The sequence below is a fragment of the Jaculus jaculus genome, chromosome 3 (assembly GCF_020740685.1).
Source record: "Jaculus jaculus isolate mJacJac1 chromosome 3, mJacJac1.mat.Y.cur, whole genome shotgun sequence".
Lineage (NCBI taxonomy): Eukaryota > Metazoa > Chordata > Mammalia > Rodentia > Dipodidae > Jaculus > Jaculus jaculus.
Genome location: NC_059104.1, coordinates 136,766,339 through 136,780,161, shown reverse-complemented (window position 1 = coordinate 136,780,161; position 13,823 = coordinate 136,766,339). Strand labels below are relative to the sequence as shown.

Below are 13,823 nucleotides of genomic sequence, written 5' to 3'. Positions count from 1 at the left end.
AAAAAATAAACAAAGGCTCCTGTGTGTTCCAATTCCTGAAAATACTCACAAGGCATCATTGCTAATGGGAAGCTAGTAAGCTTTTCTTTTCCCTACTAAGGGCTATTTCTTATATTTGTATTACTGACATTACTGGTCAGGTCGTACTGTGTTCTTTTTGAGTTTCACATTTCAACAGGGACACAGAGAAACTGGAACACATACAGAGGAACAAAATGATTGAATGGCTAGAAAATTGGTCTATGTGACTGGGCTACAAGAAAAGAGCAAAAGACCTGAGAATATTTAATCTGTAGAGGAGAGGTCTAAAGGGTAATTTAATAGAATTGAAGCCCACAGAACCTTCCTGAAAAGAACAGATGTCAGAAAGCTTGCTTCTATCTCCTAAGGATTAAACATGAGGAAATGAGACTAAACTGTAGCAGGAGTCTTGCCTGACACAAGGAAAAGCTTCCCAGCAGCAAAACCAGCATGCAGTGGCAATTTCCCTGTGGATGATGCCAAATTCTGCTGGAGAAACGCCATCAAAGAGCCTCCTGGATTCCCCAGTGGACTCCTGGCCTCACAGGGTTATAAACAAAACATCAAAGGCGGACAGGAACATGTCCTTTCTCAGAAAAGCCAAGCTCACTCATCCCCCAAAGTCAAGGCATCTGTTTCAGAGACCACAGCCCAAAGCCAAATTCCTAGAGCCAGGCTCTGTTCCTTTGGTGACATGCAGAGGGGTAGGGAGAGGGAGAGCAAGAAAACCATACTAGTAAGTTAGGAGAGAGCTGCAGGAATATTTTGTTTTCAGGTGTTAGAAAGGTGACATAAAGTACTGTGGCTTGATTAAGGGTTCCCTAAAGTCCTGTATGTCAAATGCTTGGTTCCCAATTTATGAAGGTATTGGGAAGTTGTGGTGACTTCAGGAGATGGGGTGTAGAGACAGGAAGTTAGGTCATTGGGAAAGGTGTTCGTGAAGAGGACTGTGACAGCCTGGCTCCTTCCTCTCTCTTTTGAGTTCCTGCAGAGACGATGAGGTGAGCAGCTTAGCTACACCATGTACTCTCTGCCAACTGACCATGCAATGAAACCTCTAAACTAAATAACCCCCAAACAAATCATGCCCCCTCCTAGGTTAATTATCTCAGGTATTTTGTCATAGCTATAGAATGATAACACAAGTTAACTGGTAAGCATAAGTCAACTGGACAAAATTATCTAAGTGTCTGGTTATTTCTAAATCACATATCAAAGGACAGTACAATTGAAAGCACATAAAGTTTTGGTTGCATATTCTATTCACTCCTGTCTATTTACTGTCACTGTGAGAATTTCTGGATATCAGGTATATCTTTGGAAATCTGGTGCTGGTTAGGTGGACTATAGGCATCTTAAAATTTTTCTTTTAGTTGACATAAAATTATACATATACATATATTTATTATGTACAACATACTTTGAAACATATATGCATACATAAGCATTAATCACATTTCTACCCATTTTGTGATGACAATAAACCCTACTTTATTTATAATATTAAAGTATATGTATGTATGTATGTATGTATGTATATATATATATACATATATATATTTATATATCTATATGCACATATATATTCTTTGTTTTGTGTAAGGTAGGATCTTACTCTAGCCCAGGCTGACCTGGAATTGACTACATAGTCTAAGAGTAGCCTGGAACTCATGGTGATCCTTCTACCTTTGCCTCCCGAGTGCTGGGAATGAAGGTATGTACCACCCTGACCAGCTAAGACTATCTTAACTATTTATAGTTAGTATGTTGTACAACTGGGCCATCTCTTCACTTGATCTTAGCCAAAAGGCTGAGAAGTGATTACAACTGATCTCATTATTCCTCCCTTATTTCTCCCATTTAACTGAAATTTTGTATCCTTTGACAAAGATACCCCTAGTTTCCCCCTCCCAAAAATACTCTCTAAGAGTTTAACTATTAGATTTATATGTAAGTGAGCTCATACAGCATTTGTCTTTCTGTCCCCAGCTTATTTCACTGAATGTACTGTCCTGTGCTCATCTGTGTCATGTGCATCATCTGCTGAGGGACACAAGTTATTTCCATTGCTTGGCTACTGTGAATAATGCTGCAATAAACATGGGAGTCCAGAGTTCTCTTCAACATACTAACTTTGTTTCCTTTGGAAACATATACAAGAGTGGGATCACTGGATTGTCTGAGACCTCCTTTTAGACACAGTCCACAAAAGACCAGTATTCTAGACCTAGGATTCCTACCACAGAGCAAAGCTGAACTGTGACTTTTGGTGGGGTGTAGTAAGGAAGACCATCTTGTATCACATTTGAGCCCATTATTTCTCTCTTTCTCTATAAATATATATGCATTTGTATGTGTGTTCATTTAGTCTATGAACATGAAACAAAAAAATTGAGTTTTTAATAAATCTGAAAACTCAATATATACATAATTTCTCCAAGCAAAACACTAAATTTGTGATCAAATATGTGGACCTTGTATTTACACATTTTACAAAATCTAGTTTTAAATCAGAAACCATTTCAAAGGGTCTAAGAATTCTGTCTTTTCAGTGGTTGGAATGCAACTCAGAACACTGCCAGTCTCTGCGCACATGCTGAGTGCTACGTGCTTTCTATGTGCATTGGTGGTTTAAAATTCCATCTGTTTTACAGGGTAAAGGGAGAGCACTTTTTGCAGAGATATTGTCATGGAGATTTCTGTCCTAGAACAGTGAGACCAGATGACCCTTGAGTTTCTTCTAAACTGACCACGAGATAGAATGGTAGGCTTCATGCTTTGTAAAGTACCTTTGCACAGAAGTCAAGGTGAAATCAAAGTATTTCTGGCTTTCCAGAGGTTGCACCACCCTCTTCTAGTCTGTCACATGAGGTAAAGACCCAAGGTTCAGCATCCCCCTGTAGTGGCACCTTAGTATGACCCCTTTGAAAGCTGCCTAACTCTATTCCAACATAAAGTCAGACAGCCTCAGAAACCTAGGTCTGAATCCCAGCTTTAGGTTTACTATGCTTCTCCCTTAACAAGTCTTACTTTTAGCTGGGACGTAGAAGAACACAGGATCTGTCCACGACCCATTCCCAGAGAGAGAGGTAGCCTGAATCCGGGCTGTGTAGTTTCCTGGGTTTAGTCGGTTTAGTTTGGCCCCTCCATACTTCCTGTATTCCTGTCTGGATACACATTCCCGTTGATCCTGGCCAAATAAAATACATGTGTCAATTTCCTACAAACGTGAGAAAGATCTGGCACATGCCAGCTCAACCCACCACGCTGGTGAATTCCAGTGGCCCCCAAGTCTGACAATCTACTTGGCCATCAACAGAAGGAAAACAATCATGTCATAAGGTAGTCTTCAAGTGACTTAAAGCACACCACAAATTACAACCAGACATACTGGTAATCAAAAAGGACTGATGGTAATAAAGTGGGAGTAACCTGTGCTGTAAGGTCTTTTTCTACAATGGGAGTGCTGGAGAGCGAGAAGCAGCCTGACTCCTGTGCTCTGGACTATGGCTCACTCACAGGGTGTGGAGCTGCTGGACAGTATTTGTTTACCACCTCGGTGTTCGCAGCTTAGGCGGCCAGCAGGTAACCTGTGAAGTGCTGCAGCACATGCTCTAAACACTGACAGACATGCAGCCAGATATGGGCCACAGCCCAGTCCTACCTCAACTTGTGATCCATATTTTATTTCGTACATAAGTATCAATCCATTGGGGTTCTCAGGTTCTGGCCACTTTAAAAAGATGGAGTTTTCAGGCCTTGCCTCCCAGGTCACTGGTCCTGGAATGTCATCTGCTCCTTCTGTATAATAATGTAAACAGTGACACAGTTGAATTTGGATCTGCAGTAAGGTAGACAAATGCTGGGCTGACTTGAGAATAACTCTTTCCTTAATCTGCATGTGTAGAACTGTGGACAGGGACCACATGGGCTCCTCCGGAGAGGCCGTTCGCACACAGTGAAGGCTCAGGATTTAGACTTGCCCCATGACCCATCATCTCAAGATGCCTTCCCAACCTGCGACCAAGTAAGAGAGGAAACTCATGGCCACCTAAGTATCTTTCTTCTGATCTGCTCTCCCACTTGGGAAAAAGGAGCCCATCAAACACAGCGCCACTAACAGGGTACAGCAAACTGCAGCAGTATGTGAGCCTCTAGCAGGGGACAAATCCTCTGAGCCTGTATTCTCCTGCACAACTGTAACTTCCATGTGGGCTGAGGACTGCTCACAAAGCTGTGAGGAAATGGCCAAGAAGCTGGTGTCCAGAGCAAGTGACCAGTCTGTCCCCGCCGTCATCTACACCCTCAGCTACTGTTGATCTTCCTTATGAAAACAAGGCACTGAAGCCACAGCTGAGAAAGGTGCTGGCAGGTAAGCTGTCTCTCTTGGGAAGGTTGGGAAAACAGGCATAGGAGGCTGAAGGTTGGCTGCATGTGAATATCAGATTCATGCTCAGAAGGCACCCCTCACTTTTTCTTTTTTCTCCCTCCTTCCCTACTTGGCCCTTCCTGAAAAAAAAAAAAAAAAAAAAAAAGCCTGGGCAGTTCACCCACCTTCAAGGTAGGTGAGTGGCTCTCTGGGAGACAGGCAGCATCAAACTCACAAGGGGAAGATGAGGTCAAATGAGCATGGCCTTAGGATACTCAAGTTGACCTTGAAGAGTGATAGCTACTCTGAATCAAGGTAGTTGCTTTAGTTTGGACCCAGAGTGTCCCCTCCAAAGACCCATGTGCATGAAGATCATAGGTTCTTGGCCTCCAGCCCATGGAAACACTGGGAGGAGATGAGGCCTGGTCAAAGGAAGTTAAATCACTGCCGATCTGCTTTGGAAGGGGACATTGGGAGTTTTTCCTCTTCCTAGCTGTCCTGAGGTGAACATTTCCTCTACCATACACTTCTGTCATGCTTTACTGCCTCACTACAGGTACAAAAGTCATGGACCAAGCGTCCATGGAAGAAACTTCTGAAACCAAGAGCCAAAAGAGCCAAAATTAAGTCTTTCCTTCTTGCAAGTTCACTATATCTGCTATTGTGTGATAGTGATGGAAAAAGCTGACTCACACACCTGTGTGCAGATGGGACACACGACAGTGTAAGTACACTACATGGACCAGCTGAGGAGTGGAAGGGTCTCTGCAGGAAGCTTTTGAGTGCTTTCTGTGAAGAGACTGACCTAGTAGTGCTGCCAATCTGATGGCAAAGGCTCTGTTCTTGGGCAGCTGGGCTCTGTACCAATGATCACACAGTCCTTGATGGAACCAAGTCTAAGGGCTGTCACCCTGTGTGTCAGCCCCCCTGTCTGTAAGACACTGCCTTCTCACCCAGGCTGCAAGAGGCCAACATGGCTACCAGCTGTACCTGCAGGCATGGTTCTTGCAAAGACAAAGTTGGAGGCGCTGCAGCCCAGCTTTTCAGCCTCGTGGTTGCAGCTGTGAATATCAATGCGGTACAGAGTAAAAGGCCGGAGGTTGGAGATGACAGTTATCTCCTTGTTGTCCACTCTGCTCTCAAAGAAAGGGTATTCTGTCTCGAGTTCTTCTGGCTCTGTGATATTGTAGGTGTCTGCCACCGTGGTGTTCCTGCTTCGGCTGGACATGGTGGTGTTGGCCACTTGCATGACATCTCTCCGCTTCCTTTCTGGTCTGCAAGGAAGAGAAGCTCAGCTGGTAAATGCTTTTGCCCGCTTGTCTTTGCTCTGACCCGGGTGAGAACGACAGAAGAGACAACCTAACCTTGAAATAAAAGAAACTATTCAAGCCCCTTGGAGAAGACCTAACAAATGACATGGGGATTTCCTTCTTCGTGATTCATCTTGCGTTCTCTATCTTGCGCCTTCAGAATCAGCTCCCACCCGCCAAGTCATCCCTCAGTGTTAGCAGGAAGCAAACAATGCCTCAGCCATTCTTGGCCTGGCAGTGTTTTGTTCCACCTGACTGCTAATGCCATCTGGTCTCAAAGCATATAACTGGGTATTAAATGTGACAAACATACCAGCCCCCTTAAGACTGATGACTAGGGGCTGATGGGAAAGGTGAAGCATGTTGCTCAGGCCCAGGACAGAAGTCCACAGTGGTGACTTCTTTGATCTTGGAAATAAAACTGCTCCATTTGAGCAGCAAATATGTGCTAAACACCAATGTCTTTTCGGGGGGGGGGTGTTCCTGCTGATTGATGCCCCCAACCTTTAATGTGTGCACAGTTCTGGAGGTCTACCAAGCCTTGTTTTGTTTCCTTCTTGGCAGTGGGCATCTGTGGTCTCCCCAAAACCCAGCCTGTGAGAAGGGGGGAGTCTTTTCTTTATCTAACCTTAAAAATGGTCTTTTAACATTTACAGGAACCAGGAAAATAAAACACAATGCAGGAGACACCCAGATGAGGTATGAGCAACCCTCAGTTCAGCCATGGGTGGTAGTGGGAAAACTGAATGTAAAGTCTATTGAATGGCATTGTTCATTTTATGGATGGGCAAAGGGGGAGGGGAACAAGTGGAATGAACTTTGTCTGCTAAGAAAACTGAGTCCAAAGCAACAAGGAAGCCTAGAACCCAGGAATGCATCAGTCTTAAGTATGTAACAGAATAGTGCAGGGAATCAAGAGCCCATGCAGAGAGAGAAACATCCTTAGCCAAGCTCCAGGTCTTTTGCTGGTCCCTAGGCCCAAATTTAGAAGGGGAAGGTAGGGAGCCAGGGAGGTGGCTACAGGTTTCCAGTTGGCTTGGCCTAAATATTTCCTTGCAAAATCATTTTCGTTCACTGTTCCACAACATGCCAGGACCCACTAAAGGCAGAAGCAGCCCATTCCAAAACCAGAAGGCCACAAGTCAGGCATTTATATTTTATTGTTAGGATGAGAGGGAAGAATTAGGATATAAGTCCACTAATCCATGATGCTCACACCCAGCACATGACTCACCCATGCACCCACCACCTTCCTTCCTGGAAGAAAAGACATAAGAAACCATGTTCATTGTTTGGGAGATCTTCTTTAAAACATTACGAATAAATTTCTTATCCTTCCTTCAAAACTAACACAAGAAAAGACTTGTATCTACAAGTAAGAAGTCACTTGGATTTGATATTGGGTCCACTCTAGATACCCCTACATAACTAGGATCACACCAGTCAGTATACTCAACTGTCTCCTTATTTGTAGACACCTCACTTCTGGGGTATGCATAAGAGTTACTGTGGATACCCAGTCATGGGTAGGGGTAGGAGAGAGGGCGGCAATACCAAGCATTTAAAGACTGTGCAAAGATTGGGGATGGCAGAGTCAGAGTGACCCATACACAATTCTTTGTCAATAGCTACATTCCAAATGGTATGACTAACAGCACACATCGCTATCAACTTTCCTCACTCCACTCCATGTGACAATCTATGACTGTTGGAAAACGTTTTTCTCAGCATCAGTCAGCATTTTAGCTAGATACTACAAACCATGGGACTTGAAAAATAAAGATGGCGGCCAGCAAAAGGCATTTACCAGCAAGTATCAACTTCAGAAAGCAGCTTTACAAACCCTAGCTTCCATTCTATTATAAACACCCAGGGCAAGGTGGATAGCTCCCAAATAAGTTGTTCTTAGAAATGAAATGAAAGCAATACAAGTCGAATCCAAAACAACTAGATGTCATTGTTTGCCATCTATGCATTCCTTTACAGTAACTTTGTCAGAATTTGTATGGTTAACAGATTTATGCCTTGGTAAGAGGCATAACCCAACAAACACAACACAAAACAGCCAAGTTTGGTGACACATATCATAATATTAGCTCCTATAGAGGCTGAGGCAGGAAGAACACAAGCTCAGTCTGGGCAGCTTAGCAAGACACTGTCTCATAATAAAGTAAAAGAAGAGCTGAGGGTGTAGCTCTGTGGTACATAGCACATGTGAGACTTAGGGTTCGATACTCAGCGTTGAAAAGAAAAGCAACAATACACAGTAGGTTCTTATAAATTGTGACCTCTCACCATGAACAAAATATGGAATCTATGCTCATCTCACAAAGAGAGAACCACAAATCAGACTTGTTATATGAGGCAGAAAGTCAGTCTGCATGAACAGATGAAGGTATTCATCATGCAGGAAACTTATTTAAAATCCCACATGAATGCTGTTCATGAATGACATCTACACCACCCACTTTACATACACAACCGCCGTTACATCACTTAACCCGGTGTTATAAATCTAAGGGCAAAAAACGGCAATGCCACTTGAGTCCAACTAAATACTAGAGTTCTTTTAGTAAAGTCTTTCTGCTATGGCTTATATGCAATGGTTCTCATATTGGAAGTTTAGCCCCAAGTATGGTAGTTGCATGAGGTGGTAAGAGCTTTAAAAGATGGGACCTACTAGGAGATATTCATGTAACTGGAGTTGCTGCTCTCAAGAGGGATTAATGCTGGTCTCAAGGAGTGAGTGAGTCGTCTTCACAAGAGGGAGTGTTAAGAACAGAGCAAGGCTAACCCCTCAATCTCTGTCTAGCTTCCTGTGTGCCTTGTGCTCTCTCCTTCTCACAAGCACTCCAGTTATGATGCTCTGCCTTGTGGTACAACCAGGAAGCCCTTACCAGAACAGAGCATGAACCTCTCCAACTGTGAGCTCTGCACTCTAATTACACCAGGTATTTTGTTAGGAAGAGCAAAATGGACCAGTGATATTGTTTAAGCCCTTGACTCATGACCCGATTCTCTGGCAGTACCCAGCATGTGTTTGCTCTCCAGCATACAATTTCTGTAGTGATAAGAACTGCTACTAGCTGAGCCTCTGTTGACCAGGTAAAAGCAACAAAGGGAAAGAGGTTTGATGTGTGAGAATGTAGGCCCAAGATTCAGGTCATAAACTAATAGGATGCTGGAGGTCACTGGGTTAACAGTTTTCACACTTCTTTGGACTCTTTCTAATCTTTAAGCTTCCAAACTGTAGGAAACACACACATTACCCAGGTGGCCTGGACAAGAAAAGAACAGAACCTACTAACAGGCTAACTCATGAACAGCAGTCCTGTGGTCGGTCTCCCAGCCAGCAGGAGGTGCTCCAGAAGGGCAGGTAGGAGGGCACGTAGCCCACTACTGGGCACTGGAAGTTCTACTGATTCTAACTCGGAGAAAGGAGAGATAGGGAAGAGGATCCACCCACGAGCAAGGAATTCCATTCTCTCAAGGAAAGGTCTTCATTTCTTTCGTATTTTTCAAAGATGGCTCTCTTTGACCATTGCACAAATATCAAGAAAGCCACTTCATAGGGGGGAAAAATCAACTGCTGGGACAACTCAAGAAAGCCTTTAAGGGAAAAGAGGTAACAACAGAATGAAGAGCTACTAAAGGCTCTTGAGGCCTCTCTGGGTAGACTGCCACAGGCTTGTACACCGTAGGGACTAGGGTGGACACCTTGCAGGCACATTCTTTGTTGGACTCCAGCCTTGAGGCTGTTTCCAAATTCTTCAGCAAAATCTTTCAGGAAGAAAGAGACTCACAGGCCAATACCTCGTTTCCTCCTTCCCCGTTCCCAAGCTTTACTGGATAATTGGTTCAAGTTTCCTGTTATTTAAAAAACACTGGGCTGGAGAGATGGTTTAGCGGTTAAGCGCTTGCCTGTGAGGCCTAGGGACCCCGGTTCGAGGCTCGGTTCCCCAGGTCCCACGTTAGCCAGATGCACAGGGGGGTGCATGCATCTGGAGTTCGTTTGCAGAGGCTGGAAGCCCTGGCGTGCCCATTCTCTCTCCCTCTATCTGTCTTTCTCTCTGTGTCTGTCGCTCTCAAATAAATAAATAAATAAATTAAAAAAAAAACAAACACTATTTTGCTCGGCATGATGGTGTACACCTTTAATCCCAGCACTCAGGAGACAGAGGTAGGAGGATTGTTATTAGTTCAAGGCCAGCCTGAGAGTACATAGTTAACAGCTTGGAATAGAGTGAGATTCTACCTCAAAAAAATAAACAAAACCCAAAACTGTTTTATTATTTTAACTGTGAGAAAGTAAAATGCTAACTAATATATATTCTGTACATCAGTAACACAAACTTTTCTTATTTTAACTGAAGTGTGCACTTTCACAACCTTAATTGTGTTGTGTAACTGTTGTTACGATTTCAGAAAAAATTTCAGTGGCCCAAACAAAGAAACTATCCATTACAAAATAATTCTCCATTTTCTTTTTCACCCTATTCCTAACCCCTAGGAAACACTAACTTACTACATATCCTTACTCTATATGTTTCACACATATAAAACCATAAAAACCAGTTTTTATACTTTAGTGCCTGGCTTTGTTTCACATTGAACATTTATGGTTCATGCACGTTGTATCACACATAAGAATGTCCTTTTTTTTCATCACTGAAAGCTATTCTGTTGAGTGGACATTCCACATCTTGCACATCTGGTGGCATGTACCTGTTTTGTGTGTAGCTTTTTGTCTAGTATGAATAGTATTGCTATTGAATATTCCTCTCTTTCACTTTTGTTCCTACTTTGTAGAAAGTGAGGCTGGAGTATAGGAGCAGAGGAACCCTTGGGTAGTCTTCGAACCTGCTTCTACCACCTGACCGTGAAGGGTACCTGGGGCACATGGTTCTAGATCCCATCTGCTCTCTGCAGCACGTGGTGAGACTGAGGCAGCACACCACCACCCATGGCTCCCACATAACATAAGCCTTGGTCCCCTTCCCTTCTGGGCTAGTTTCTATGAAGCTCCGCTTGATCAGGGTGATGCCATCTTTTGTTGCTCTCTCAGTGGGTTCAGTGTCACTGTGCCTGCACTAAGTGGGGACAGAAGCTGTAGAACCCACTCAAGCAGCATCACTGACCATGTTTTCAGATGGCACAGGTACCTGGGCACAAATATGGAGTTGTGTAGGAAGTTTTCGAAGACTTTGCGGTATTCAGCTTCCTCCTTCTCAGCCTGCTTCTCTGCTTCTGTTTTCGGGCAAGCACAGCAAGGCCCTTTCTCGCCACCACATACTTCTGTCTTGGGATTCTCTGTCACCTCTTCCACGTCAATAGTGCCATCAGCGTATTTTCTGATGGGGATTTTGTCTTTTTGGAAAAGAGAAGCAGAAAAGACGGGAATGAAAGCCAAGCACAATATGCATGTGAGGAAAAAGAACAGCTGTTGGCATCCTTAATGAAGAAGGTCTGATTTGCACCCCAGAGAAAAAGACCTAGCACCTGATAGGTGTAACACTGGGCGGGACCTCCTGCTGGTGTACTATACCTTTGGAGCAGTAGTTATGGTGGTACAGGTAGCCATCCTGGGGCTGCCGCTGCCATCTCACAATGTAATAGCTCAGGTTACCATTGGGCAGAGATGGGGGATTCCACTTCACAATCAGCTGAGAGGAAGAGTTTGATGCGGAAAGAACATCCAAGGGAATGGAAGGAACTAGAAAGAACAAAGGAAAATTAAGAAAATGGAATGAACCTAAGGTTGATGTTATCAGGAACTTAATGCAAACCAGCAGGAAGTTGCAAGCCTGACCTGGATAGAGACACAGCAATGAATACTGGAATGCAAGGTGAAAACTGAACCTTGTTTTGAAAAAACAAATAAGTGACATGTCAACGCCCCCTTTCAGAGCATCCATGCTCAGGTGCTCTGTGCAGACACATACCACCCACACAGCTGTACACGGACGAGGTTACAGCACCCTGGTTAAAAGCTTCCCAAACCCTACAGTTAATTCAAACACCTTGTTTTCTTCTTCCCTATTATCACTGCCATTCTCCAATGACAATGGGAAAATGAACTGATTTGGATTTCTTCTGAGATTCTGGATTTGGGTCTCTGATAAAAATGGTAAAAAAACAAAATTAAAGGTGGAAGTGGGAAGGGGGCTAGGGAGTACGTGGTGTGTGTGGTGTGTATGTTTGTGTACATGTGCAGGCATGTACTTGTATGACAGGGATTTGAGGAATAGGCAGAGCAAAGAACATGTTAATCCTGTGAGCACACTTTGGTGGAGTGGCTGAGACACGACTCTGTCAGTTCGATATGCACCCCCGATTTTTCTTGTATTTGTAAGAACCCAAGTGAGCTTTACTTGCTACTGAACCTGAACTCAAACAAAAAGATGGCATCTATAAAAAATGAAAGTGTCCCTGGATCACTGACTTACTTTCATTGGGCTCACAAAAGAAAACAAAACCAACTTCACTTTTTTGACAGTTTTTTTCTAAGTACAGGCCATAGGTTCATAGTATGTCAATTAAGCACTAGGGTCAAACTTTTAAAAACCTGAATGGGCAAAGAGCTTTAGATGAGTTACCCTAGGTCTTGAACACCTCTGAGGGATGGTGTGTTGGGAATCAATCAAAGATAATGGAGCTTTTTTAAAAAAAAATTTGTTGCACCAGTGTGTGTATGTGCGTGCGTGCGTGTGTGTGTGTAAGGATGTATCCACATGCAGGTACCCTTGTGGTACCCCATACACTCGCCTGTGGTGGTGCAGGTACAACTGCTGTCCTTTTTCAATGCTGTGTGCATGTGTGGTGTGGGGGAGCATTGTTTGTCTACAGAGGCCAGGAGCAGAATGCCAAGTGAACCATCCCATCACTTTTGGCCTGGTCTTGTTTTGTGCCAGAATCTCATTTTACTAATTCCAGATTGTGGGGCTCTCAAGATTCTTGGGTCTCCACAGGACTGGGGTTATAGGTGAGCACAGCCATGCTCAGCTGTTTCACGTGGGATCTGGAGATTTGAACTCCAGCAGTCTTGGGCCCTCATACTTGTGTAGGAATTGCACGTTACTGCTGAGCCATTTCTCCAGCTGTAATTCAGCTTTTGCAGAAAAAGCATGACCACTTCATGCTCAGTCGCATTAGGGTTTCCAAAAATAAGTATTTCTCAAGCCCAACAGTTTATTCCTAGGTATTTCAATGAGAGATGTCACAAAGCAGAGCAGATGATGGACCAAGTAAAGTATGATCAGCACCCAGCGATTGTAAGGTCAAGTACTAGGATGCAGTGAAGGCTTACCCTGTAGAAGGTTATTTTTCTACATTGTGGGAAAAGAAAATAGTTTTCTTAAGAATCTGCAATAATAAAGAGAAATCCCCATTTTTCCTCAGACTTGTTACCAAAGATTTATTGGGAATTATTACTTGAAAATTTTTAAATGAAAAACTTAACTCTGCTGCACTTGAATTCCTGCTATAGCAACCCATGTCTAGAATCTGGAAATCAGAAGCCATTATAAATTCATTTCTATGAACTCTTCAGGGTCACTGACATGATTCTGGCCACTTACGGGATCAGTGAAATATGATTTGGGGAGAGCAGTGTACATGGACTCAAGGCTTTCTTCATCATGTTTTTTTCTCACTCTCTTTGCCATGTGTATTTATTTTGTGTTAGCTTGTGGACATTTTAACAAGTCTTCTTATTATAACAATAGCTGTTATTAAAGAGTGCTTATTTGTTCTTCTGACTATACTCCCTGACCCCCAACAAAATCCTAGTGAAATCCTAATCTACAACTTATTTGGTCCCAAGGGTAATAAAATAGAACTTAGTGCTCTTACAAAAAGAATGTCAGAGACATCCTTCTTTATCCACTCTTTCTGCCATGTGACAGCATGGGACAAAGATGGCTTTCTCTGAATCAAGAAGTGCCCCCAAGCTGGGTGTGGTGGCACATGCCTTTAATCCCAGCACTCGGGAGGCAGAGACAGGAGGATTGCCTGTGAGTTCAAGGCCATCCTGAGACTACATAGTGAATTCCAGGTCATCCTGGGCTACAACGAGATCCTACCTTAAAAAAAAAAAAAAAAGAAGTGACCCCAAACCAAAACTG

At 43.4% G+C, this 13,823-nt stretch overlaps 1 protein-coding gene across 1 annotated transcript in view; it reads right to left on the bottom strand.

Moving 5' to 3' along the window:
• Window positions 1-13,823, bottom strand: part of Igf1r (insulin like growth factor 1 receptor) — a 321,945-nt gene that overhangs the window by 37,830 nt on the left and 270,292 nt on the right. The window contains exons 9-13 of the mRNA XM_004658155.2: window positions 11,246-11,413; window positions 10,863-11,067; window positions 5,381-5,664; window positions 3,686-3,822; window positions 3,052-3,211 (exon numbers count right to left, since the gene is read on the bottom strand). Of these exons, the coding sequence (XP_004658212.1) occupies window positions 3,052-3,211; window positions 3,686-3,822; window positions 5,381-5,664; window positions 10,863-11,067; window positions 11,246-11,413 (954 nt within the window). The remainder of the gene's footprint in view (window positions 1-3,051; window positions 3,212-3,685; window positions 3,823-5,380; window positions 5,665-10,862; window positions 11,068-11,245; window positions 11,414-13,823) is intronic.